Source organism: Tachysurus vachellii, chromosome 26 (assembly GCF_030014155.1).
Source record: "Tachysurus vachellii isolate PV-2020 chromosome 26, HZAU_Pvac_v1, whole genome shotgun sequence".
NCBI lineage: Eukaryota > Metazoa > Chordata > Actinopteri > Siluriformes > Bagridae > Tachysurus > Tachysurus vachellii.
Window position 1 is genome coordinate 7,205,467 of NC_083485.1, and position 27,490 is coordinate 7,232,956.

Genomic DNA, 27,490 nt, shown 5'->3' on the forward strand with positions numbered 1-27,490 from the left:
ATTACAAAAACACAAATATCATATGATATCATATGATATCAAACAAAACAAATATAAACAGCAAGTCATATTATACAATTTTTTATTTTAATTAACATACGATAAAAACATACGATTATGCCTTTTTAGGCATAATGTCATTAAATATGTCTTTAAGTGAAGTAAGTTGATAAAAGAGCATTCTGCTTGTGTTAAGTCCTGGACAATCTAAAAAAATATGTTTGACAGATAAGGGAATCTTACAAAACATACATAAAGTTGGGTTTTCACCTTTAAGCAAAAAAGCATGGGTCAATTTTTAATGTCCTTATTAAGAGCTTCGGAATCTACTAACATTGTCTGTTTTCCTAACTGTCAAAAACTAATGAGTAGGGGAGACCAGGGACAGTTGTAACAGGGGACGGTTGTAACACCTTGAATTCCTCCAATCAGAAACAACCTAGAATGATGACAATCACTGTGCACATGCTCAGTTTGTTTCATTTACATTTACAGCATTTGGCAGACGCCCTTATCCAGAGCGACGTACATAAGTGCTTAAATCTCTAGCATTGAATACATTAATGCTGGCTCACTAAGTTACATACTTAAGATACCATGAGTTTAAAACATTTGTTTTTATGCAACAATGTTTCCCTCCATTTTTGCCATAAAGGGAGCCACATTAGAATCTTCCTGACAGAGTTATCTACAAAAGCTTGTTTTTGAGGTAAAAAAATTACTTTTCTTTCTGATGTACTTTTTTGGATGCTGTTATAGGATCAAATGTCTATAGCCCTGTTTGGACGGGATTAGTTTTACGTGGGGACGTGGAGTAATGCAATTTTACCTCAGGACGTCTGTAATATTAATTGGTCAATTCGCACGGGACAAGCCATCTCAGTAAAACTAGCAGAAGTGGGAGGGGTAACTCGCTTTACGCACCACAGTAACCTCCTTGTCGTCATGCACGCGTACGTTACCTCCTTGTTGTTAATGTGCATTGCAAATTAAATGTAAAATGTCATCAAATCACATACATCCCACCTTTCTGTGGAGGAGATTGATTTTTGCAATAGCCATGGCATCATCCTCCTCTCATTCCCCCCACACTGTTCCCATAAATTGCAGCCCTTGGAATGCAGTGTATATGGGCCACTGAAGAGGCTGGTATACAACTGCTGTGACGGCTGGATGAAAGCTCATCCAGGAGCCACAATGTCCATTTATTATCTGCCAGGCATTGTGAAGAGTGCCCTCCCCATGCTGCATCACCGGCAAATATTCAGGCAGGGTTTGTATGCACTGGAATTTGGCCTTTTAATAGGAATATTTTCACTGACAGTGACTTTGCACCATCCCTAGTCACAGACCGCCCAATGCCAGCAGTGACACCAGAGGTTCCATCTTCCTCTACAACTCCATCACCCAATGTGGCAACAAAATGTAGAGCATCATCCCCTGTCACACCATGTGTGGTGTCCAAGCCTGAGCCTGAGCCATCATCCTCTGCTATGGACACAACTTTTTCACCTGTGTCCATCCGTCCACACCCAAAAGCTAGGACAAGAAAGCAGACGACAAAGGGCAGGAAAAGAAGGGAAATCTGGGCACACAAGAACTGCACAGATTGAAGGGATTTTTACACTTGCCACAACTGTAACTCAGACTAGGTCTACTGAGCCCCCCACCCACTCTCTCTCTGTTTTTGAGAATGTTTGAGTTCATGTTTAACCTTTTTTGAGGTGTTCTACCCAATAAATAATTTTCTTGCATTATAATTTGACAGCTTCATCCTCTTTTTTGTCATTTGTGTGAAAAAAAGGTAATCATTACTTAAAAACACGAAATGAATAGTCACAATAACACGGCTGATAAATAATATTTTCTATTTTGAGTATATGATTTATTCATTATGTATATTTTAGACATGTTACAACCTTCCCTGTACACTGGGACAGTTGTAACAGTGGAGGGACTTTATTAAAATTAATTTTGCAACCTGTACATATTTCATAAAACCAATTAAATACATTGTTTCAGCAGTTGACAGATTGAAGTTTATAATATAACAAATTGGTTATTCCAGTAAAAATGTTTTTTGATGTATTGCTAAAGATTGCAAAAAGTGTTACAACTGTCCCTGGTCTCCCCTAACTAGCATGGATTAGCTGCGGTCGTTAACCAAGGACTAAAACAAACCAACGGAAAAAGAAATATAATTTCCTAGCATTCAATATCATAAAACACATTCTCACTTGTGAAATGTAATCCCTTGCTGTCTGATTTTTAGATTTCTTTTGTTTGAACAACCATATGCAGCACAGAAGTCCGGCATCGTCCATGCATTTGAGGTAAAGGAGCACCGTACAAAGATGGCGGCGGTTTTGACGCATTTTTAGGACCCCAATGCGACATCTAGTGTATAGATATCTATGGAAGTAGTAGTAGAAGAAGAAGAAGAAGAAGAAGAAGCAGCAGCTTGACGATAATAACGGCATGAAATAAGGAGGTCGTAAGGAAAAATAGCAGGATCTTGTGGATTTTGCTGCGGAACCCGGAATATTCAGATTGTTGATCATAACTGGGTAAGACATGAAAGCTAATAGCTAGTTATTTTGCTGCCACTGTATCTGAAGCGCGAGTGTTTTGTGCCGCTTCTCTTCGCATAGGCCTCAAACTCAACCAAGGCTCTGTGAGCTATAGTCAAAGCAGTAAAAGGCTGTTAGAAAAGAAAGAACGTTAAAGGAGAGTAACAGTTTGAGGCGAGAAGACTTGTGAAAGAGCTTTATACCTTTCACTTTATTTATCGTTCTTTGGTCACTTATTAAGCCTCATATCATACAGCTAGACAAGTAAAGGTTCTCACTGCTTCATGGCAAGGGGATGTTTTATGGAATATATTATATAGCTGGTAGAATCAAATTATCTCAATAATATCAATATAATCTCAAATATAATCTCTTCTCTTTCAGCAAGATAGCTAAGCTAATGCCCAGCAATATTTAAGGCTTAACGTTAACTCGACAAACAGAACTCTTAAAGCTAGTTAAACACCATGTGTTGAGGTCATTCCTTAAATGTTCACACTTAATATTACAGTTTTATTAAACTCTGGCCTGACATTATCTCGAGATTTTAATTGGTGTATATTTCAGAGAATATTTTTAATATTACAGCTTCTTTATAATATTGTCTTTATAATATTGTCTTTATAATAGTGTTGAAATATTAAATTAGTCCTGATTATATAACATTTTTATTATTTTTGAATTATAATTAAAAGAAAGTTTTGGAACACATCAAGTCCCTTTCCAAAATCCTGACCCAACATTTTGTCATCAATGTTTAGGTTTATCAACATAGCCATCGGTAACTGTTTCTCTAATTACAAAATATTTACACAGAACTGTGTTTTGACACCTGTTTATAATAGAGAGCAGGAACTTTTTCATCAGTGTAGCATTCGCACTTCTGTTGGTCGAGAGGTGATAGCCGTTGATTCCTATGTGAATTAGTGAGCCTTAGGCATCCGTGGCATTTTTGACAGTTCACTGGTTGTCTGTCTGTGGACAACAATTGGCAGGTACTATCCATACTGAGAAGACCCTATATGACCTGCTATTTTAAGATATTTTTACCCATAGTTTCTCAGATCCTTACACTTGGCCATTTTTCTTGCTTCAAAAACCTTAACTTTGAGAACTGACTGTTCACTTAATATATCCTACCCATTCAGAAGTGCTATTTTACCAGGATGATAAACGTTATTCACTTCACTTTTCAGAATCAGGTTTATTGGCCAAGTGTGTTTACACACACAAGGAATTTGGTTCCAGATGTATGTGACTCTCAAAAGTACAGGCATAACGTTTTTACAATACAAGACGATACAGACTATACAAGACAATGCAGACACAATGTGATACAATATAGACAGTATGAGTATTAAATATGAATGAATGAATATATGACTGATCAGTTATGTACATAAAGTGTGAGGAGTACATGGTGGTACAAATAACAATATTGTGCGATATGCGTTTGTACAATATACAGCAGCAGTAGTGTGTGTAACATACACGGATGTGATGACGGACAGTTCTGGTAATGCAGTACTTATAGATATGAAGCGGGGAATATAATTATGGTGAGTAGTTAATCAGGGTGATTGTCTGGGGAAAGAAACTGTTCTTGTCAGTTTTGGTAAGCAAAGTTCTGTAGTGCCTGCCAGAAGAGAGAAGCTGAAAGAGGTTGTATCCAGGGTGTGAAGGGTCAGTAGTTTTGTTGTTTTAATATTATGGATGATCTCTGCACATCTGAGGACATGAAGAAAAGGGCATACAGACAAATTACAATTATGCACTCTCAGCTAGATGCATCAACAAATGTATCCAATTCCATCCTGAATTTGAGACACATTATGGTGAAATTACCAGATTTTAGATGTTCTGCTATTTATTAAACCTAGAATTAATTACTGAAATATCTATTCAAATGCATGTAAAGAGTATTTCCTAATTTCATATTCAAAAAATGCATTTAAAACGTATGCAACCCTTGTGTTTGCATTATTTACAAAGCCTCCCATATACCTTCCATTCCCTCACAGTATTCAATAATTAGACCAAGGATGATTAGACAGACACTTATTAATGTCACATTATTCATAGATTTTTTTCTATTAAGCTATTTAACAAAAAAACAATATGAATTTGTTTTCAGGGTAACTTCATAACCCTTCATTAAGGCACAATAGAAAATTTTATATTATTCTGAAAAGAAGCTTTGCTAGAATTTATTAGTGTAAATTAAATAACTTGTATATATTAGAAGTTATTTATGCTTATTTAGTGATATTGATTTGAATTTATTAAATTTTAAAGGCATGTGCAGATGTCAGATGTGCACTTGGTGATATTAATCTGTAGCTGGATTTCAAATCATCTATCAATTTAAAAATAAGAGCAAGCAGTTTCTGCAGATATTTCACATTACTTATACAAAATCATTAAGTAGGTTTATGAGAAGTTATTACTCCTTTTTCCTTTTAACAGTAATATCGTATTATGATGACAGTAATTTTCTTAGCTAGGTTCAGTAACACTTAAAAGTTTAGACCCATCTTATTATTCAGTGTGTTTTAGTTTTATAATTTTCAACATTGTAACTTTAATAATGAAGACATTCAAACTGTCTGAATTGTGTAGTAAAAAAGTTAGCTTTGATGACTGCTTGGCACACTCGTGGCATTCTCTCACATCAAACTCACAATGTAGTCATCTAGAGTGTTCTTGAATTTTAGAGTTATTTTGTGACTTTTCTTTCTTTCTTAATGTTCTTTAGACACAAATCCAGTGCTTTAGTTCAAATCCATATTATGGCAAGAAACAGTAAAGAGAAGACAGTCTATCAAAACTTGAAGAAATGAAGGTTAGCCAATCTGAAAAATCTCAAAAACTTTAAACGTGTCCCCAAATTCATTTGCAAAATCATCAAATGCTATGACAAAACTCATGAGGAAAGGAAAGTACCAAGAGATATCTTTGCTGCAGAGGATAAGTCTATTAGAATTACCAGACTCAGAAACCGCTGATTTACATAAACTCATGTTACAGCACACGTAAATGCTTTTTAATGTTCAAGTGGCAGACGTATTTTAACATCCAATGTTCAGAGGAGACTGCGGGCAGCCTTTATGGTCGAATTGTGGCTGAATTGAAATGCTTCAAAATAGGGCTGGGCGATAAAACGATAACGATATGTATCACGATAGACACGTGATCGATAAGACGTTCGATATTTTTTATTCTTCGTCGGAAGAAAACAGAGGTTGTCTCCTGCTGGTGCTGGATTCCTCTTCAGTAACCGGCGACTGATAAGCAGAAAATGAGCCACAGCGAGTGAGGAAATTGTAAATAAAAGAAGAAAATTCAGCGCGCCAGTATGGCAGTTTTTTGGATATTCTAACTAGGGCTGAAATTTCTCTGCCTCGAAGCCTCTTTTAATTCATCTTAAAGCTCACGTCACATTCTTGTGCAATTATTTGGTGTGTGTGACAACGTGCTTACGTAAAAGCGGAAGGAGACGCGAGGAGTTATCGGTCTTTTGATTTGAGGGCGCGTGCTAGTGCGGGCTGCAAAATGTAAGGGTGCGAAAACAATGTCAATGAGCAAAGAGAAGAAACAAACATGATTAAATGACAGAAAATGTCCAAGTTTTGGGACACTATTAGATCGTCTGTTTTCAGCAGCAGGAAACATTTCTTCAAAGCGCAGGGCAAGCCTCAGTTCTGAGCATGTTGATACCTTTTTTCGCTGCAATCACATGCTCCTTTAAAGACTTTTAAATCACACACACATTGAGAGAGACTTTTATATTCTGATTAAAAAAAAAAAAAAAAATATATATATATATATATATATATATATATATATATATATATATATATATATATATATATATATATATATATATTATATGCTTAAAGCACTCGGTGGGATACCATGCATGGCCTCTAGGTCCTGTTTGTTTTTTGCCTCTTAAATACCACAAAGCATTCCAAATTAGACAGTAAAGGTTTGTTATGCCTGAGCTGTAGATTTTGAATCTTTTAGTTCTGAAAGTTAAGTTGCATGACTTAAAGGCAGTATTTTTTATTATTATTACTATTTATTTTAATGTATGCCTTAGTTTTGATACTTTAAAAAAGTAATTTGAAAATAATACATTTTTTTGTTTTTGCATCTCAGAAAAGGGTTCATTTAAAACCCAGAATGTATGACACAAATGTACTTAATTCTTCTCAGTCAACTTTGTCATTGTTCACAGTACAAGTACAGACAGAGAAACAATGGGTAATATCTAAATGTTTATTTTTGATAGAAAATATTGTTGTATGCATTGCATACTATGCATTTAAAAAAATAAAAGTTAACTTTTGTAAAAAAGGAAACCAATTAGTTATTCATTTTAAGAGACCTGTCTTATTTTCTCTTGTATATTTAATATTGCTCTTTAATTAAGCAAAAATACATTTTATCAGATTACTCGATTAATCGATGAAATTTTTGGTAGAATACTCGATTACTAAAATATTCCATAGCTACAGCCCTAATTATAAGTCTACCAAAATATACTTGAATAGTTCAACGAAAAGAATAACTTGAGTTACTTTTTCATATTTCTGCAGGTTTTATATTTCAAACAATGTTATTGTACTGTATCAGGTTTGTTTTTTTTATATTACAGATGTATCTCAGCCTACCTCAGTTTTATTTATGTTTACAAAACACTGCACATATTTTAAAACACTTTATTCACCAGAAGGTGAACAGCTAGTGAACTTCCTAACACTAAACAGCACTAAATTCTCAGGTTTCTCTATGTTTATATTTAACACTTTGCACTATTTTATTACACTTTATTAAGCATTTCTTACATTTTCTTTCATTTTGCACCTTAAATGTTAAGAGATAATTGTTAAGTGTTCATTGTGACTTTAGACTTATTTGAGTTTTCCTGGTTGGTGACATTTCTGTCTTAATAACTGAAGGGATTACGATAAGAGGAAGGTTTAGCTTTAAAAAAATGTTTAAATGTAATATATTTTTCTCCTGGTCCTTATTTTAAATGGGCCATATAAAAGTTCAATAATTATAGAGATCGACCGATATGAAACACTGATATCGTGATACAGTTTTCGGCCATATCGCCCAGCCCTACTTCAAAAGAAACAGACGTGTTTGGGGCAAGAAACAAGGGATGGACAATAGATCAGTGGCAAACTATTTGGTATGAGGAGTCCAAATTGTGATGTTTTAGTTCTAACTGCCTTTTCTTTCTTAGATGTAGAAAGTGTGAACAAATAGTTCCTAAACGTGCATTTGCCACTGTGAAGCATGAAGGAGGAGGTGTGATGATGTGGGGAGTGTAGTGTACTTTACTGGTGACACTGTTGGTGATTATTCAAAATTGAGGGCACCCTTAACCAGCATGGCTACCATAGCATTTGCAGCAATATGCTATCCCAACTTGTTTGCACAAGCTTTAAAGTTGAAGAGAAGTGCTGCCTAGTAAAATATTTTTCATTGCTGGTCAGAGAGGAACAAAATGAAATAACATGTACGCCGAAGAAAGTAGGGTTATAGAGTAATCTGGACTCCACTTATATTTTCTAGGTAGTTAGCACCATTTTGTTCATGGCATCACATTGTGACATCTAGAGAACAGCTGGCTGCGTGTTTCAATTCCCAAAAAAGGTTTTTCAGATCTTTCCCTGACTGCATGTCAAGTGGCAGGTTAAAATTCAATTTAATTAAATTCAAGTTTATTTGTATAGAGTTTTTTACAATTGACATTGTCTCAAAGTGGCTTTACAGAACATAAACATAGAACAAAGGTTAATATAAAGAATAATATAAAGATTAATAGAATACAAAATTCAAGATTAATATTAGATACAGGGTTTCCCTCAGCACTTTGCAGTTCGGGCGGCCCGCCTAAGCTGGGAAACCCTACCGCCTTAACTAGGTTGTCCAAAAAAAAAAAAAATTCCGCCGCACAAAAGGCCATCAAGTGCATCTCAGAAAATAGCACGGACGCGCTTCACACCGCGAGCGGGCATGCGCGCCACACGGCCGAAATGAGAGAAAGACGTGGTCCGTCACTGTCTGGAGGATAACTAGCCATTTGATAAAACATGTGTCCGTGAGACAAATTTTGAATGTTGTTTTGCACTTTCTTATTTATTTGTATATATTATTTAAATTTTATAGTTAGTGTTAAATAAATAATTGTTAAATGTAGTACAGCGTCTGTGGTCTATCTCACAAAGAAGACCCCCCCGCCCAACCCTACCACCTTAACTAACAAATTTTCAGCGGGAAACCCTGAGATATATTTATATGTGTATGCATGTATCCCCAATGAGCAAGTCTGAGGTGACTCAGGAGACTGTAGAAAGGGAAAATCTCCTTAGAATGAAAGAAAGAAACCTTGAGAGGATCCAGACTCAAAGGGGAACCCATCCTCATATGGGTGACACTGGAGGGTGTGTTTACAAATATACAGTCTGACAAATGTTGTATTGATGTAAAAGACCACACAGAGTTCATATCTCCTCTTTAGTATCGCAGAGTCTAACTGGAGCTGGTAGATCTTTAGATGCCTCAGGATTCTCACAGAGTTGGCCTCATCTCAGTTTTTGTCGCACGGAAGACAGTCGGAGCTGGTACAATTTCTGTATGCCTCGGGATGGGTAGAAAGAGAGAAGCAGTGGAGAGGGATTAACATAGCTGCTGTTCATAATGTTTGCAAGTTTGATGTAATAGTGCATAATATTACGAGACGTATTATGTGTATGCCTGGCTAAAGAGATGAGTTTTTAATCTACATTTAAACTGGGAAAGTGTGTTTGAGCCCCAAACACTATCAGGAATTCTATTCCAAAGTTTGGGAGCTAAATACGAAAACACTCTACCGCCTTTAGTGAAGTTAGATATTCTGGGAACTACCAGGAGTCCTGAGTTTTTTTTATCTCAGGGAGCCTGAAGGTTTGTAGCGTGTTAGAAGACTAGTTAGATACATGGGAGCTAAACCATTAAGAGCCTTGAATGTAAGTATCAGCAGTTTGTAATCAGTTCTAAACTTATGATAAAATTGGGGTTATATGATCATACTTTCTTGTCCTGGTAAGAACTCTGGCAGCTGCGTTTTGGACTAACTGTAGCCTATTTATTAAAGCTACAGGACAGCCACCTAGTAAAGCTTTACAATAATCCAGTCTAGAGGTCATGATTGCGTGAACTAGCTTCTCAGAATCAGGTACAGATAGGATGTTTCTTGGCAATATTTTGATGAGATATATAACTGTGTATCATCAGCATAACAGTGGAAACTAATCCCATGTCTTCTAATGATGTTCCCAAGTGGAAGAATGTATATTGAGAAAAGCAGAGGTCCTAGACTCTGGCAATAAACTGGAGGATTTACCATTTAATTCTACAAAATGGTGAGTTTTAGAGTTTCTGTCATATATTAATGTAAAAATGTTCATTTACATTGTCTATATTTGTCTATATTTATGTCTATATTGTCTATATGGTTATTTTAGTTCTTATTAACCGTTCTTGCCATGAAGATAGCCTCAGTAGCTGACATGGCAGTAAATTATGGCAACTAACTAACTAACTACAAAATGGTGTCGATCAGACAGGTAGGATCTAAACCAACTTAAAACCTGTCCCTGAATACCTGTGTAATTTTGTAAGCGATCTAGGAGAATGTTGTGATCTATAGTGTCTAATGCAGCAATATGGTCAAGTAGAACTAATAGTGACATGCAGTCTTGGTCCGAAGCCAGGAACAAGTCATTTGTAACTTTAACAATTGCAGTTTCTGTGCTATGATGGGGTCTGAAACCTGACTGAAAGATATTGTTCTCCTGTAAGAAGGAGCTCAGTTGAATAGACACAACCTTTTCTAGTATCTTAGATATAAACCGAAGATGAAATAGGTCTGTAATTGGATAGTTCATTGGAATCTAAATTCTGTTTCTTAATGCATGACCTAATAACTGCCAACTTGAAAGATTTAGGGACGTAACCTAAAGATAGCGAGGAGTTAATAATATTAATAAGAGGCTCACCAGCTTTATGTAACACTTCTTTCAGTAATCTAGTTGGAATGGGGTCTAGTGAACAAGTTGTCGGTTTAGCTGTAGTAATAAGCTTATCTAACTCTTCCTGTCCTGTACTTGTAAAGCACTGTAGTTGTGAGTGTAGAGCTTTAGGTGAGACTGGGTCACAAGATGCTCTCATATGTTGAACAATTAACTATTTTGTTCCTGATGCTTTCGATTTTATCAGTGAAGAATCTCATGAAGTCCTCACTACTGAACAGTGATGGAATAGTGTGTTCGGATTGCATTTTTTTTTGTAAATCTAGTCACTGTGCTAAATAAATACTAGTGATGAGCGAGTACAGCTGTATCTGTATCTGTTAACCCTATGAATTATCTGTATCTGTAGAGTGGGTGGGGCCTAACCCGGAAGTAGGCGGGGCATGTCTTGAAATGGGCAGGGCTTTAACCGGTATGTTATTTTAAGCATGCGATTGATATGGGTTGATCAGAAATTGTTATATTTATTGCTGATTAGAAAAATATTAACAGGACAGCATCAGGATTGAGCTTCAGATCAATGGTATTGATCACGCTAGCAAACGAACTATATTACAGAACAGGTTTTGCAACAATGAAAACAAAACAATGCAGTGCAATTATGAAGTAAAATGTAATGAACAACATAAATTTCTTTTTTAACTTTTAAATTTTTTATGATCAGTGTGATTTTTTTTAGTTTTTTTTTCGGTTCTTTTTCATTTTTTATTTCCACACCAGGTGTGTGTGTGTGTGTGTGTAGCTTAATAATTAATTTGTAATATTTAGAATACTAGCTTACTACCTTTATGTTTTTATGAAATACAGCAAAAACGTGTCAGACACTCAGTGTCTGGTTACTGGTTAGACAGCTGAAGGTTTAAAAAAGAAAAAAAATCTCCGACAGGCAGAGACGCAATGCGAGTCGCATACTACCAAGCAAGCACCACGTCTGAACGAACCCACGTTTACCGTTTACTCTACTGGTTAGTAAGTACGTATTATTAACGTTACAACCTGAAGTAAAAAGCTGAAGAAACCCTAAACGTTAACGGAAAAGACCCGCAAACCTGAGTGACTGAGGAAGAGATAGAGAGCTGTTCTGTGTGTGACTGTGAGTGAGCAGAGCGAGACACAGCAACACAATACATCTGTATGTGTGTAGGGGAGGGGCGCTGTGACTAGCCTATCACAGAACGCTGACACAATCAGCTACCCAATGATGATTTTCATTAAATCCGAGCACAAATATTGACTCGTATTACTTGTGCAATACTCGTACTCGGCAGAAGTGCTTTATCCGTACCGGATACTCATTTCAGCCGAGTATCCGGATCATCTCTAATAAATACCTGGGATTGTTCTGGTTATTTTCTATGAGTTTTCTCAGGTGCTATGTATGTATGTATATATGTGTGTGTGTGTGTGTATGTGTGCTTGGCAACGATTAAATATTTTAATCGCGATTAATCGCATGATTTTTCTGTGATTAATCGCGATTAATCGCAGCATGCGCAAAATTCAATAATGAAATCAGAAGTAGTGTATTGCGTAATTGTATTCTTTCAAAGTACTGCTGTATGAACAAAAGTGCAATAACATTTGGTTTGTCAAAACTTTAAACAAATAAAGTGCTTTTTTACAGCAGTTAAGTTAGTAGCAGTTAACACTTCTTCTAAAGAACACTTCTTAACACTTCCACTAAATCTTAACTTAAACATTAATGTAATCAAATTAAATATAATTAACGTATAAATAAAACATAAAAACAATGTTTATATTTTATTAAATAAAACATTAACGTTTTGTTTAGTTTGTAAAAAAAAAAAAAAAAAAAAAAAATGTCCAGAGCAACAACATCAATCTCCTTTAAGAGACTGAGAATCTCAGTCCAAAAAAAATAAAAAAATAACTTTCAGTGATGCAGGTTGAGTGGACAAAATTAACTGCATGTATCTAACTTTACATTTACTTACTCATCTGCACCAAGCCAGTTGCTAAGACACACAAGATCATTCACATTTTCAGATGATAAAGAAACTCTCTTCTTCTGTACAATATGACCAGCAAGAGAAAACAACCTTTCACAGGGTACGGATGTTGCAGGTGTGGCCAAGTACCTCTGTGCAATTGAGGCCAGCCTGCTGTGTGAGCCTGCATGTTTGGACCACCACTGTAATGGACAGGCCTCTGTACTGATGCAGTGGTGGTTCTAGACCATTTCAACTGGGGCCAAGCTGGGGCCAGTTGTACTGTTAGAGGGGCCAGTTACATTAAGACCTTATTGTTGTCATATCATTTTCTGCCCTGCACTGCAGGCATTAACAGGCAAAATACCATGTTTATAATCATTCAACAACATTTTATTGTTTACATTTGCAGTATCAGATACAGTAACTATTTGCATTTTAATTATATTTTTACATTTACATAACATATACAGTATCAGTCACAGTAACTGTATCCTACGGTTTTTGTGGTTTTTTGCAAAAAGATTAACAAATTCATCTAAATTTAAGGCTTTTGCCCTCCTTGACTCAATACTCAGCACACCTAAATTGCTTAATCTGTCATCTGACATTGTGGACCTGAGAGGTTTTCACCAGCTTTAGTGCAGAAAAACTCCGTTCACAAGAAGCAGTACTAACAGGGATTGAAACAGCTATCTTGCATAGTTTAAAAAGCTCAAAGAAAACTTCTTTATAAGGTTTAATGAATAATGCCAGCTCTACTACACTGGAGGGTTTCTGCATGCCACTCTGTAATTTCCTTTCTAAAATTCTTCTGAACTGATGTAGTTCATGCCCCAAGTCCTCAATATTTGATTCGTACATTCTAGCAAATGGAAACAGAGACTTTTCTTTGAGAAACACATCACTTGTAGGGTTTAGAGTTTGGATGCCAGTCATTATTTCACAGTTTTTGCTAGAAAACATTCTGTTAAGCTCATTGAGCATCTGATCTAAAACAGGGTAGAAAAGGGTTGTGCAAAAACTCTCTTTTTCTCGTTCTGAATCTGACCTCTGACCCACTGTACTGAGTACACAGTCTGCATTAAATTGAGAGCTTAGCTTTTTTGGTCGTTTTGCAGGGGGCTGTATTGCAGTATCACATTGCTCAGCTGTGTTCAACACTTTACTCCATAGGTCATCAAAAAATGACTCATCCCTGTAGTCATTCAAAGTCTGAACTAAGGCTTCAACTAAATCAACAGCCTTTGACAGGTCAAGTGATGAAGACTGTAGCATATCTGATATCTGACATTTTGCTTCTCCAAACACTTTATGGAGGGTAACAAGGCACACAATGAACTGTAAATCTATCTGTGCAAGCAGACCTCTAGCCTCAACAGATCTGTCACCACTGTGTTCTTGGACTATGTCTTGCAGGACTTGCTTAATGACAGGCAATCTATCCATAATAGTGTGTAGAGCCATATATCGACATGCCCAGCGAGTGTCACCTAGCCTCTGAAGCTCTCTAGCCGGTGCACCTGGGTACATCTCTTTCTGTATCTTAAGCCATTTTTGATGCACATATGACCCAGATGTGAATACATACAGTCTTTGTAGTAAGGCGAAGAATTCTCATACCTCAGGGATAGCTTTGACTGTATCCACTAAAACTAAATTCAGACAGTGTGCATTGCAGTGGATGTAAAAGGCATGCTTTGCTTGTTCTTTAATGCGTGCCTGGACACCTGAATGCTTGACACTCATAACTGAAGCACCGTCATATGCTTGGCCTACTAGGTTGTTTTTGTATTCAAGACCATGATTTTCTAATGTATGTATGTTTTGTCAGTAAGCCCTGCTGCATCTAGTCGATCAGCCGATTCAAAGTGGAGAAAGCTCTCATGGACAGACCCACTGAAATAGTACCTGAGTACTAGAGATATCTGCTGCTTTTTTTTTTACATCTTTTGTTTCATCGGCAATTATGCTATAATCCTCACTGTCTTTCACTTCTTCGATCATTTTTGTTCGAACCATGTCTGCCAAACAACTCAGAACCTCATTCTGAATCCCTTTGCTAATATATTTTGCATTATGAATGGAAGTCAACCTTTTTTGCACAGTTTTGTCATGCTTAGCTATTGTTTCTAAGATTGCCATGAAGTTCCCTTTATTATCTGACTCTGCAGACTCATCGTGTCCTCTTTGTGCGATGTTTTGTGTGGCTGTAAGTAGTAGTATTGTTTAAGTATAGTCCCGATTTTCTTGAACCTGTTTGTTGTGTTCCTTGTTTAGGGCATTTACCAGTGTTGCATTACTTTTTACAGCTTTCTGATAGTCACTCCATGTAATCATTGCTTGTTTGTGCCGCTCAGACCTTGCATGAATTGCAAATCCCCCCTGTTTGTAAGTTGCCTTTTTCCAATTGTTAAAACCCAATTTTGAATCAAATACCGTCTCTGAGACATTGGGAGGGCTAAAATGCCTGCAGGCATAACAAAACACAGTCTGATTGTTTGGAATATTCAAGCCAGGAGTGGATATGGTACCAGGCTGCCTTGAAGCTCCTCCTCCGGTCCCCCATCAGAGTTCTTGGGTATGTATTCATTATTGGCTGCACAGGTGGTTCTTCCCGGGATTTGCTGATATCTGCCAAAGGGAAAAAAAAAATAAATAAATAAATATATATATATATATATAAAGTATATATACCCTTTTCATTTCAGTAAATAGTTTTCATTTACATAAATATTGAGAATTAAGTTTTAAGCACACTTATTACTTCATCTGTCTACCTTAGTATATGATACAATAAATCATAAAAAGGTATGTATTTGGCTAATTTTAGATATATAATTGCCATCAGGCAACTTCTGAAATCCACCTGATATCACAAGCTCATAGCATGTTAAACAAGAATTAATTTCAATCACAAACTGATTAATTTCTATACACCATATAAAGTGACTTATTGCAGAACCTATTACAGATGTATTTAACAGCACAAACCTGATGGTCCACTGCTAGTGGACGCACATGTCTCCTCTGTAGGTGTATCACTCTCAGCCTCGGTCTCTCCATCTGTCTCACTTTCCTCCTCTACTATTCCTTCACTCTCAGTCTCTCCAATGGATAACTCTTCCTGCTCTCTCTCTGCACTCACTCTTGCTCTCTCCACACCTGAACCATCTGGCTCTGCCTCACTGTCTACCTTATCCTTTTTTTGGAAGAATGACATGATGTCCTTCTTTCTCTTCATTTTGGTGAGAACTATAGAGCAAAATCAATGGGGACCAAGAAGCTTATGAAATAATTTACTGAAAATAACTGACTTGCTAGGTAACTAACTCAGAACTATGAGTTTGTTGATTTATATATTTTATCCCTTTTCAAACTGCCACAAACTAACAAACGGCCAGCTTGAGATTAGCTGATCTAACGTTATGCATTTACATATGCATTATTCTGTAATGCATTTAATACAAATACAACATATTAACAACTTTACTCACCTCTATATTTCCTTCTTTGCTTGAAGTCTTCAATAATAATATTTGAGCAAAACTTCCACCAACTTCTGAGTAGAAAAAAACTGCACGTTGCACGTTTTGCGATAATGTTGTGTTCCGCTTTAAGCAGTCCCACTAGAAAATGTGTGGGTTACATTTGTGTTCCGCGTTGCCACTGTCTAATATCGGATGTAAATAAACAACGATCGCAAATGTTTACGATTTGATGTTGTTGCTTCCACAGGTTCCTCTGCAACAACCCTCAGGGGACGCAGGGGACGTGTTCAAAAGGCAGATGTCTCGCAGCAGCGATCATATTTCTTGCACTATCTGTGCTAAGTGTGCTGACTTTATTTGAAACGTCCCACTGCTGTGCAACATGAATAAAATGTTCAGCGCACGTTTCAGCAAAATGTCTCTCTTGTGTCTTCATTACAGTCAGAGCATGTGAATGCAGTTCCCATTGTTCATCAATGTAATGCACTGTAACTCCGAGGTAATTATGGTTACCCAGAGATGTCCAGTAGTCTCCGGTGAGGGCAACAGTTGGTGCACGTTGTAACGCCGTCGCCTTTATAGTCCTCTCCTTTTCATACAATTCATGTATTTTTCTTGCGATGGTGCGTCTTGGCGGAGGCTCATACGTGCAGTCATTCGTTGCGATCCTAATAACATTCTTCAGACCGACATCTTCCACAATACTAATCGACCTGCAGTTTGTAGCTACCCACTTCGCAATGGCATTTGTTAGCTTGTCTTTCTTTTGTTTATCTATAGTTCTCCCACATGCTGCATCCAATGTTTGGGTGGGTGATTTGCTGGCATCAACGGTGTGCATTGCATTTAAGTGATACTTCAGACTCGAAGTACTCCGATGATAAGACAATTCAGCTTTGCAGTGGTTACAAATAGCTTTAGTTCTATCAACTCCACCATGTGGAAGAGGTTTAAAATAAAAATGTCCATTTAAGATTTCGGTACCTTTTTCCATTTTTCTGTCCGCACCAGATATTTTCTGTTTCACGCTGTAACTCTCTTAGGCACACAACAAATGCTTTCATTGGTTGAGACGTGTGATGACGCTCATCCCAAGCAGCCAGTAGCCTACTGATAAACATCCCACCCCTCCTGTGACCCATGGTTTGTGTTGTATTCGGTTGTATTATTACAGTCTATCTATGTGTATTCAAACGCAGTGAGCAACAGACTTTCAAAATAAAAAGTACGTTAACGCGCGATAAACTAATTGTCGCCGTTAACTAATTAATGCGTAAACGCGATAAAAACGCGTTAACTTGCCCAGCCCTAATGTATGTATGTGTGTGTATATATATATATATATATATATATATATATATATATATATATATATATATATATATATATATATATATATATATATATAGTGTGTGTGTTTTATTTACATATTATAAAAAAAATTATTTATATTTATTTATATATATAAAAAAACATTTTTTTTTTTTTTTGAGAAAGTTTGATAAGGGCTAAAATGCGATGGCTAGACGACGGTTGGTGCAGTTGTGGTTCGCATCTATCAAAAGTAGTCCAAGTAAGGAACAGTCTTCAGCAGCCAAGGCTCATGGATCCACATGGGGTGCTAAGACTGGCCCAAGTGGTCCGATCCAACACACAAGCTACTGTAACTCAAATTGCTGAAGACAGTAATGCTGATATTAGGAACGGTGTTACAATATACACTGCATTGCAGTTTGTTTGTATGCTGTAGTGTTGTATAAGGCTGCATAGCTGCAGACCTGTTAGGGAGCCCATACTATCCCCTGTCCATCACCGAAAGCTCCAACAATGGTCAAGTGGGCATCATAACTGGACCATGGAACAGTGTAAGAAGATGGCCTGGTATGATGAATCACATCTTTTTTTAGATCAAGACAATGGTTAGGTGTGTACGCATTTCTCACCTGGGGAACACATGCTCCGATTGATCTTGATCGGCCACCGATCATGATCGGCCGATATTGGCTAAAAATAGCTTGATCGGCGAACCCCAAAAGCGCCGTTCAAAAAAGCCGATCACGTGACGTAAATTACTCGCGCGACTTTTTCAAACGTGCATGCACGGTGCACAGGTAAACAACAGCAGAGCGGAGCTTACCAGTGGCAACATGAGTTCTCCCGTCTGGAAGTTTTTCAGAGTGTCCGATACAGACGTAAAGTTAGCCGTTTGCAATGTATGTCGTGATGAAATCGTGAGGTGGAAGCAAGCACCTTTTAATACCACTAACATGATTAGGCATCATAGAACACGCCATACAACTGAATATGCCGAGTATGAGAAACTAAACCAGCCGAAGGCAACAACATCCCCATCCCTCAACCAGCCGACTGTGAGTGATGCATTTAAACTAGTAGTGATGTGAGTGTGAGTGATGCCTTTTATGATTGAGACCTGAAGGATTTTGTACTCTGTGTTAGTAGGCCAAGGCCCAGCATGTTTTGGTTGGAAACATTTTGTGGCCAATTGTTTAATTTTAATATATTAAAAATTTTATTTACATTTTATTTACATTTTACAAGTAGCCTGGGCCTATGTAACCTCATACCATCCCTAGTTCATCTGGTTGGTAACTGCTTGGCCTCCTTGTTTCTCTGCTTGTTATTTAGAAAGGATGGCATTGGCTTACAGTAGCTTTCATTATTTTATTTTTTGGATTCAGACGTTCATAATAATAACAGAAAAAAAACACTTGCCATAGTTTTGTCCTTTGTGGCAGTAGCCAGTTTTGGTGTAACAAGTTTTACATTTTGCTGCCAATTATAAAATGTAATCAGTGTATTAAGAGGCTACATCCCATTAAGCTGATCTGATGTGTGTTGGTCTGCCTGACCCCTCTTTGTTTGGAATAATTTTAAGTTACTCTGCCTTATTTGGGAAAGATGGCCTACAGTAGCCTTAAGTTCTCATTTTCTAAAATAAACACTTGGTGGTTCTTCAAGATCTTGACTGTAGCCTATTTCTACAGTTTTTTTCTCAATACAGTTCATTTAGAATTAATTTCATTTCTAAAAATGGTGCAAACTCTGCTAGATTATAGATAAAAGATTCCCATTCCCCTGCCATTCTGTGATCGGCAGTGATCGGCAATCGGCAGATCATGATCTTGGTGATCGGTAATCGGTGATCGGCCCCAATCGGTTTCTCTTTTTACAACAGAAATGTGAATAGTGTGTTCGACCGAAGGCATGGGTTGAAGACCCAGTCAGTGACGTCACGATATGCTAATTTGTTTAAATTCATACCTACGTAATCACCATCACCAAAATTGTGCTTTTTTTTTTTTTACATTGAAACTTGAAAAAAAAAAATAGACCTACCTACCGAAACTCAGTGCTTGTATCGAATTATTGCTTATCGCTGGTGGAATTTGTTACTGAAGACCATTTTATCTACCAAGGGAATTCACCACTGTTTTCATTGTCGGAGTGTATATTCTCCCCTAGCACTAATGCTAAAAAATTATGCTAATGCTATTCAATCTATGCCCAGTCCACTGCTGTTCACTCTGCTGACTCACGACTGTGTAGCAATGCACAGATCGAACCACATCATCAAGTTCACCGATAGCATGACCATGGTGAGCCTCATCAGCAAGAAAGATGAGTCAGCAAACAGAGAGGAGGTGAAGCAGGTAACTGAAGGAACATTGATTGATCTTCCATCTAGATCATCAGGAGCACCAAATTCTATGGTGTTCACCTGGAAGAGAACTTGTGCTGGCCAGCTTAACACCAGCTTGAAGCCCAGCAGCACCTCTACTTCTTATGAAGTCTGTGGAAAGTTCATCTCCCTCCACCCATCCTCACCTCCTTTTATAGAGGGACTATATACATTTGGGAACTGCACAGATCGCAAGACCCTGCAGCAGATAGTGAGGACAGCTGGGAAGATCACAGAATCTATCTTCCCTCCATGAAGGACATTCACACCACACACTGCATTTGTGATTGACCCCAGACACCCCTCACACACTTTTTACCTTTGTTTACAATTTCTCTAGTTTTACACAATGTACTTTATGATACAGTATGCACACAAGTCGGTGCTCTTTTGTGTATTTGTCCTGTAGTGTGTTGTATTGTCTGTTTGCGTAGTCTTTTGTCTCGCAAAGTCCGGAAATTACGGTACTTAAATTTAGTTGGTGACTTTTTTCCCCTTCTATTTTATGATTTTTTGAGGCATACAAGCTAATAATGATAAAGACCATGTTTTCAGCAGATGCATCTCTGTCGATACTGTTTGCATCAAATTCTGGTTGTTTGTAGAACAGAAAAATGTATCTCCATTGTTTGCACACAGGTCCTCAGGGAACAGACAGTTCTATGTGTAGAGTAGTAACTGTATCTTTCTATACTACATTGTTCAGTGCAAATTGAGCATGTGGGTAGGCAAAATGAAAAGTTCATTTTATATTAGTCTTTTAAGTTCACAGACAAACTTACCTGTTGCAAAACAACTGTTAAAACAGAAACTAAAAAACTTTTTTGAGGGTGGGGTCATACATTTAATGATTAATTTTGCCTTTTTATGTGCTTAGAGCCTCATGATGCCCGAGGTACGGGATTTGTCAGATGCCCTGCCAGAAATGCTTATGGATCCCATTACTGGTGTAGGTGTTGTTGCCTCAAGAAATCGAGCACCCACTGGCTATGATGTGGTAAGTGTCCCTGTATACATTGATTTCCAGAAAGCGACGCTTTGCTAATAATCCAGCAATATTGATTTCTTAGGGGGAAAAAAGTAATTGTAATAGATTTTATTGCTAATTAGTAGTGGTTCCTGATGAGCCATTACACATTAAAAATTTACATATACTCACCATCCACTTTAAACCTTCTATCCATTAGTTATCTAATCCTGTCCAGCTACTATCTAATTATCTACTCATGTGCTTCAGATTACGTTCATCTAATATCAGCATAGGGAAAGATATAATAATAATGATAATAATAATAATCATGATGATGATGATAATAATAATAATAATAATAATAATAATAATAATAATAATAATAATAATAATAATAAAATTTTATTTGTATAGTGCCTTTAAAAGTAGCATCTCAAAGCGCTTGACATAAAAAGATGAAATTAAAAGATACACTACACAGGCTACACTAAAAACTACAGGCACTAAAACTAACCTTACAAAAAATAAAAAGGCAATAAATGACAGTAATTTTTTTTTTTTTTAAAAAGGATCATTTTAAAATCAATACGAAAACTAACAGGAAGCCAGTGCAATTTTTCCAGGATAGGTGTGATGTGCTCCCTTGCATTGGTCCTAGTCAGAATTCTAGCAGAATTTTGTACCAACTGTAACTTACTTAGGGTAGCTTAAGGAACTCTTGCCAGCAAAGCATTACAGTAATCAATATGTAAAAAAACAAAAGTGTTGATTAACTTTTCAGCCACAGAGAAAGTCAACATGGGTCGTAATTTGGCAATGTTTCTGAGGTGAAAAAATTATGCTTTGACAGTGTTACGAACATGATGGTCAAATGTTAAATTGGCGTCAAATATCACCCCCTAATTTTTTTGTTTAGTTTGGAATTGTAAAGCAGAGCCATCCACACTTAATGTTATGGACTCTGCTTTACGCAACTGATGAGGCGAACCAATAAGCATCACTTCAGTCTTGTCACTGTTCAGACAAAGAAAATTTTCAGACGTCAATATGCCTGTGTCTTTTCTTTCTCAATGTTTTACTGAGATTAAGAAATTGATATCTGGTTTTGAATGTATATAGATCTGAGTGTCATCGGCAGAAAAGTGATAGTTAAGACCAAGTGATCTTAAAAGCTGGCCAAATGGAAAAATGTAAATACTAAAAAGTAATGGGCCCAAAACTAATCCCTGAGGAACACCAGATTGCACCACACCGACAGACTTGCAGTCATCCATCACAACTAACTGCTTACGATCTGAGAGGTAGGACTTAAACCACTTTAATGCAGAATCAGAAACTCTAAAGATAGTCTCTAAGCAGGTGATTAAAATGGAGTGATCTATAGTATCAAAAGCGGCACTAAGATGAAGATGAATCAGAATAGATAGACGGCCAGAATAAGAAGCCATTAACAAGTCATTAGTGACCTTAACTAACGCTGTTTCAGTGCTGTGGAGTTTACGGAATCCAGACTGAAGTGGCTCAAAAAGATCATTAGTGGAAAGATGAACTGTTTAGAACTGTTTGTTCTAAAATTTTGGCGAGGAATGGAAGATTAGAGGTGGGACGAAAATTATTTGGATTATCAAAATTCATGTTGTTAGTTTGCACAGTGCACTGGTGCACAGTGAGTTATTGATAATTCTCAAAACAACAGGAGAGAGGGAATCAAAACAAGTTTTAAAAAGAAAAGATGGTATTGGATCAACTCTGGAAGTTGAAGCTTTCGGTTTTGAAACCATATTACATAGTGACTGAGAGTCATGAACAGTAAAGTTAGAAAGAGAGATACCAGAAAATGCAGACATATTTAAGGAGGAGGTAGCAGACGAATAAGTGGTAACAATGTGAATTTACACTGTAAATTCTAACCAGTTCAGTTTACCTAAAAAAAAATTTGAAAACCGATTGCCTCATTTTTGCAAAGTAAAAGCTAATACTTTGAGTAACTTAACTAAAAATATCGTTAGTTTAATTTGTCAATTTCTGTTAACATGCTAATGAAAGTTTAGTATTGTTACTTAAGATTTTATAGTAAGTTTACTGTACTAATTCCATGAAGTTTCTGAAAACTGTTGTTCTCAACATGGGTTTAATCTTCATTTTAAGCTATTGAGATTTAAAGAAATATGTGCAAATGTAAACTGATCATGTTTTTAGTAGTAATACAAAGTGCAATCTTTTATGTAACAAACATTAGAAATATGCATAAAGAACATCACAGTAATAACATGATGCACCTACACATGTCCAGGTAATTAAACAGTACAAATCTGAATTAAATTTACATTTTCTGACTAATGACTGATTAATGACTGATTGCTGCTGTCAGCAGTAATCAATAACTGAGCCCATCACTGTACACCGTTGAACATATAAAACCACTGGCCACTAAAACAAAATATGCCAGCTCCACATTTAACAAATTAGCATCCCAGGCAGAAATAAGAGATCAATGATCTCTTTAAAAGCTGATTTTTAAGGGTTTGAATTTTGGGTTTAAGGTTCTTCCCTCCCAGAGACAAATACCCTCTGAATAAAATCAAGCACATTCATTATTGTCTTTAGGGAATTCAAATTTAGATCATCGATTAAAGCAAAAAGAAGACAAACAACCCAAAGAAGATTACCCTTGAGGAGTTATCACTGAGGGCATGTGGATTTTTGGCAGACATTTCTACAGTTAAAAAACTGTAAGAAGGCCAACATCAATCTGACTGAAGTCTGCATTTATGTCTGTATTGTAAGAAGAAGAAAAAATAAGGAAAGAGTTTTTTCATCATTCAAACAGTACAATGCTCTAAAGAATCCTAGCTATAAAAATATACAGTGAACAGAAACTCTTGAGCTAAATAAAATAATGGTCACAGATACGTCCTTGTGCCTGATTATTGTTGATCACCAAGCTTCAAATCATTATCACCAGAGAGTGATTTCAAGAATTAAAGAGAATGTTAATTTCAGAAAACAATGATTAAAACACAGCATAAGTTTGAATTATTTGGTGGTAAATATTTTTTTACTGCATGACTTTAGCAGACTTGGAATATTATATACAAGTTCCAAAGATCAATTTATTGTACTTTTGCATTCTTCTGAGTTTTCATCATACATCTGAAGTATGTTTTAGAAAATATTCAGAATAAAAACTATTCTAACAGGTCCTAACTCTTAATACCCTGATGTGTATACCCTCATAGACTTGAAAAAACAATTAAAGAAAGCAGAAACATCGACATTACTTACAAAGCACATCCTATAAAACTCCTCTGGGTCATCCCTCAGAAGGACTGGAAGGACCCTCAGTACTGCAGTATGCATAGAAGTTATATCAGATTACCATGAAAAAAGTGAGACAGGGAGGCATGTTATGGGACAAGGTAAACAATCATTCAAATTATGACTCAAAGATGACATTCAACATCATAAAAGAGTACATCAGAATAAACCTGATGCAATATTTCATCTAGTATTCTTCCCTGACTTCCTCCATATTTCTGAAAAATTTCAAAGAAACATGCAGTGTGTCCCCAACGCTGTGTAGAACTCAGATCCCGCCAGATATGCGATTGAATTTTGCGAAGATCTAACCACGAACATAGAGTGGTTAACAACTTTCAAATAAACAATTCATAAAAAAACACTCGTGAAAATGTAAAAAGAAAACAAAAACCTGGCTTTCTGTGATAAGTACTTGCCACTACCTCTAGATATAACAGACTGGAGGTTCAGAGTGGATAATTTCCTTCCGTCTCAAGGCAAATGTATTAAGGTCATTTAATTCAGAAGGCAGAACAACTTGCAGTGAAGGCAAACTGCACACTTCATAAGCATGCAAGTGCTCAAGAATGGTGCAGGTCTTGGAAAAGGCATGGTTGAGATCCAGCTGCAACCGAGTCCTTCTAAATATAGATGCTGGGGCGGAGATGTCCAGCAAAGTAGCAAAGCAAACATCGTTAGCAGGATAGGGAGTTGGCTGGGGAAGACACAAAAAATAAATGGTGCTAGGCATGGATAGAAGAAATAGGCAGAGACAATAAGCCTTTTGGTAGCTGGTGTAAGATAAAAAGTGCTACCATGTCACAATTAGACCACGGGCATAGAGAAGATGTCCACAATCTCCAACACACAGCACAGACATTTACAGCACTTATTCAAGAACTGAAAGTTTCTTGACTGTAAACAAGTCACCGGTATTCTACTGGGCAATTGTGCAATCATGAGGGGAAAGAAGGCTGGATTTGAGACCCAAGCTAAGAAGGAGACACTGTCCATAAAGTTGCTGCCGAGGAACTTGTGAGCCTGTTCAGGTCAGAAGTTGAAGATTTCTGCTCTGATGTATGTTATGATATTGAGACATGAACAAAACAGAAGGAGATTTTTTCATAGTTTCCACTGCACCAGCCTCATCAAATAGCTCAGAAAAATTGTTGAAAAGGAGGAGTTCTGAGGACTCAAAACCCAATCAAAAAAGAAAGAAGAAATGGATCACTGTAAGCTTCAACTTAACAGCTTTTGGAGCACTTCGATGTTGTTGTTTTTTTTTTTTTTGTTAATAGTTTTCATGTTAATTGAAAGTAACTCTTATCAGAACAGGAAGTGAGGAGTTTAGAAAACCGTGGAGGAGCCCTTTGCAGGCTTGGAGATGTCATGTGTGCCATTGGTGTGACAATAGTCCGTCAACTTCTACTCTTTTAATACTTATGCTTACTTATGCAATTTATACCTTGGGTATCATTAAGACATCACATTGCTGTTCATAAATATATTGCACTTTTTTGAAAGCCAGCAGTGTGTCTTTTTGACATAGAATGCTGAGGTCTAAGGATGCATGTCTGAAATCTGCATTTATGGATTACTGAGATATAAATTCTTCTGTATGGAGAAATGCAATGAGTGGTGTACCAAAGTAATAACAAAGAAAATTAAAGCTGCAAGCAGCATTTCCCGGGTTCAAGCGTTTAAGGCCTTTAGGGAGTTTAAGGCCTTAAAGGATTTTCACATACACAAAGTGACCCGCAAGTTACAGAGGGTGGCACCCACTCCTAACCTAGTGTCTCTAATACAGAAAAGCTTACCAACGTGTTGCACAATATGTGTCATGTGAAGTACTCACCTGTCCAGTTTTCCCCAAAATAAACAAAGTCATATCGGTGAGTCTACAATCCTCGTGCAAAGCAAAACGTCTCTGTTTTGTCTTTTATTCAGTTATCACGTTCACTGAGTGTGCGAGTGAGTATGTGAGTGTTCGAGTGTGAGTGTGTGTGTAAATGTGTGTGTAAGTGTGTGTTCCTCGTATGTGAAAACATACTTGGCAATAAAGACCATTCTGATTCTGAGACTTTGCCTTACGAGTCAGCACAAAATTGGGTTTTTGGACTGTTGGTGGCGCTAGAGGGCTTTTTTTAAAAAGGGCTGTTTTTAGTGATTTTTCCGTTATAGCGCCACCAAGTGGCCAATCGCCACGGCTTTTGAACTGTGACCTCAGTTTGACCTCTTTCACATGTGTCCCAGGTTTGGTGTTGATAGCTCGTTTAGTTATTGAGTTATTGACGTTTTAGTAAAACTGGCTCCTCACAGTCCGAACGTTTTGGGGCCCCTTAAGGACCCTGAATCAAAATTTCGACTTTTTTTCGATAATCATTGACATTGAGACTCCAGAGCGCCCCAAATTGTCCGATTCCGCTGAGATTTTGGGTAACTGTGACCAGTACTACCATCTGACCAAGTTTGAGCTCTCTAGGCCTTATGGTTTGGGCTGCACGACCGTTTCTAGGGCGGAATAATAATAATAATAATAATTAAAGCTGCAAGCAGCATTTCTCGGGTTCAAGCGTTTAAGGCCTTTAGGGAGTTTAAGGCCTTAAAGGATTTTCACATACACAAAGTGACAAATAAACAAAGTCATATCGGTGAGTCTACAATCCTCGTGCGAAGCAAAACGAAGTATGAAAACATACTTGGCAATAAAGACCATTCTGATTCTGAGACTTTGCCTTACGAGTCAGCACAAAATTGGGTTTTTGGACCTATGGGCACAAACGCGTTTTGGGGCGCTGAAGCGCCCCAGATTGGCCGATTTCGCTGAGTCCTTGGCCCTGAGTAACTGTGACCAGTACTACCATCTGACCAAGTTTGAGCTCTCTAGGCCTTACGGTTTGGGCTGCACGATCATTTCTAGGGCGGAATAATAATAATAATAATAAAAATCAGAGCAAATACAATAGTGTTCCAGCGCTTCGCGCTTGAACCCTAATAATAAAAATCCTAACAGAAACAATAGGTTTCCAGTGCTTCGCGCATGAACCCTAAATATAGCTGCAAGCAGCGATACCAGGGTCAAGCCGATCATATCAGAACATGTCGCTGATGAACCATACCAAGTTTCGTAGTGATATGGCATTGCATTAGTAAAATACTGAACTTAACTTGAAAATTCAAAATGGCCGTCCGAAAACCGTTTGGTATCGTTTGACTCAGCATGCCTCAAGGAGTCTAACAACACCTCCCCTTCATGATTTTAGACTCAAGTTTGCAGAAGTTATAAGCGAAAATAGCTGTTTTTACAATCAAAGTGGCGGACAGGAAGTGATATTTTTGGGATCGGCCTGAGCCACAACAAGAAGTTTGTGTGTCTGTGTCTGTGTTTGTGTCTGTGTTTGTGTCTGTGTTTGTGTCTGT

The 27,490-nt window shown here is 37.1% G+C and overlaps 1 protein-coding gene across 2 annotated transcripts in view; it reads left to right on the plus strand.

The window, feature by feature from the left end:
- Nucleotides 1-2,428: 2,428 nt before the first annotated feature.
- Nucleotides 2,429-27,490, plus strand: part of mvb12ba (multivesicular body subunit 12Ba) — a 61,307-nt gene continuing 36,245 nt past the window's right edge. Inside the window, exons 1-2 of one of the 2 annotated variants that reach the window (XM_060862756.1) lie at nt 2,429-2,567; nt 20,678-20,797. In XM_060862756.1, the coding sequence (XP_060718739.1) occupies nt 20,684-20,797 (114 nt within the window). In that variant the 5' untranslated portion in view covers nt 2,429-2,567; nt 20,678-20,683. The remainder of the gene's footprint in view (nt 2,568-20,677; nt 20,798-27,490) is intronic. The other variant, XM_060862757.1, reaches the window with a different exon arrangement.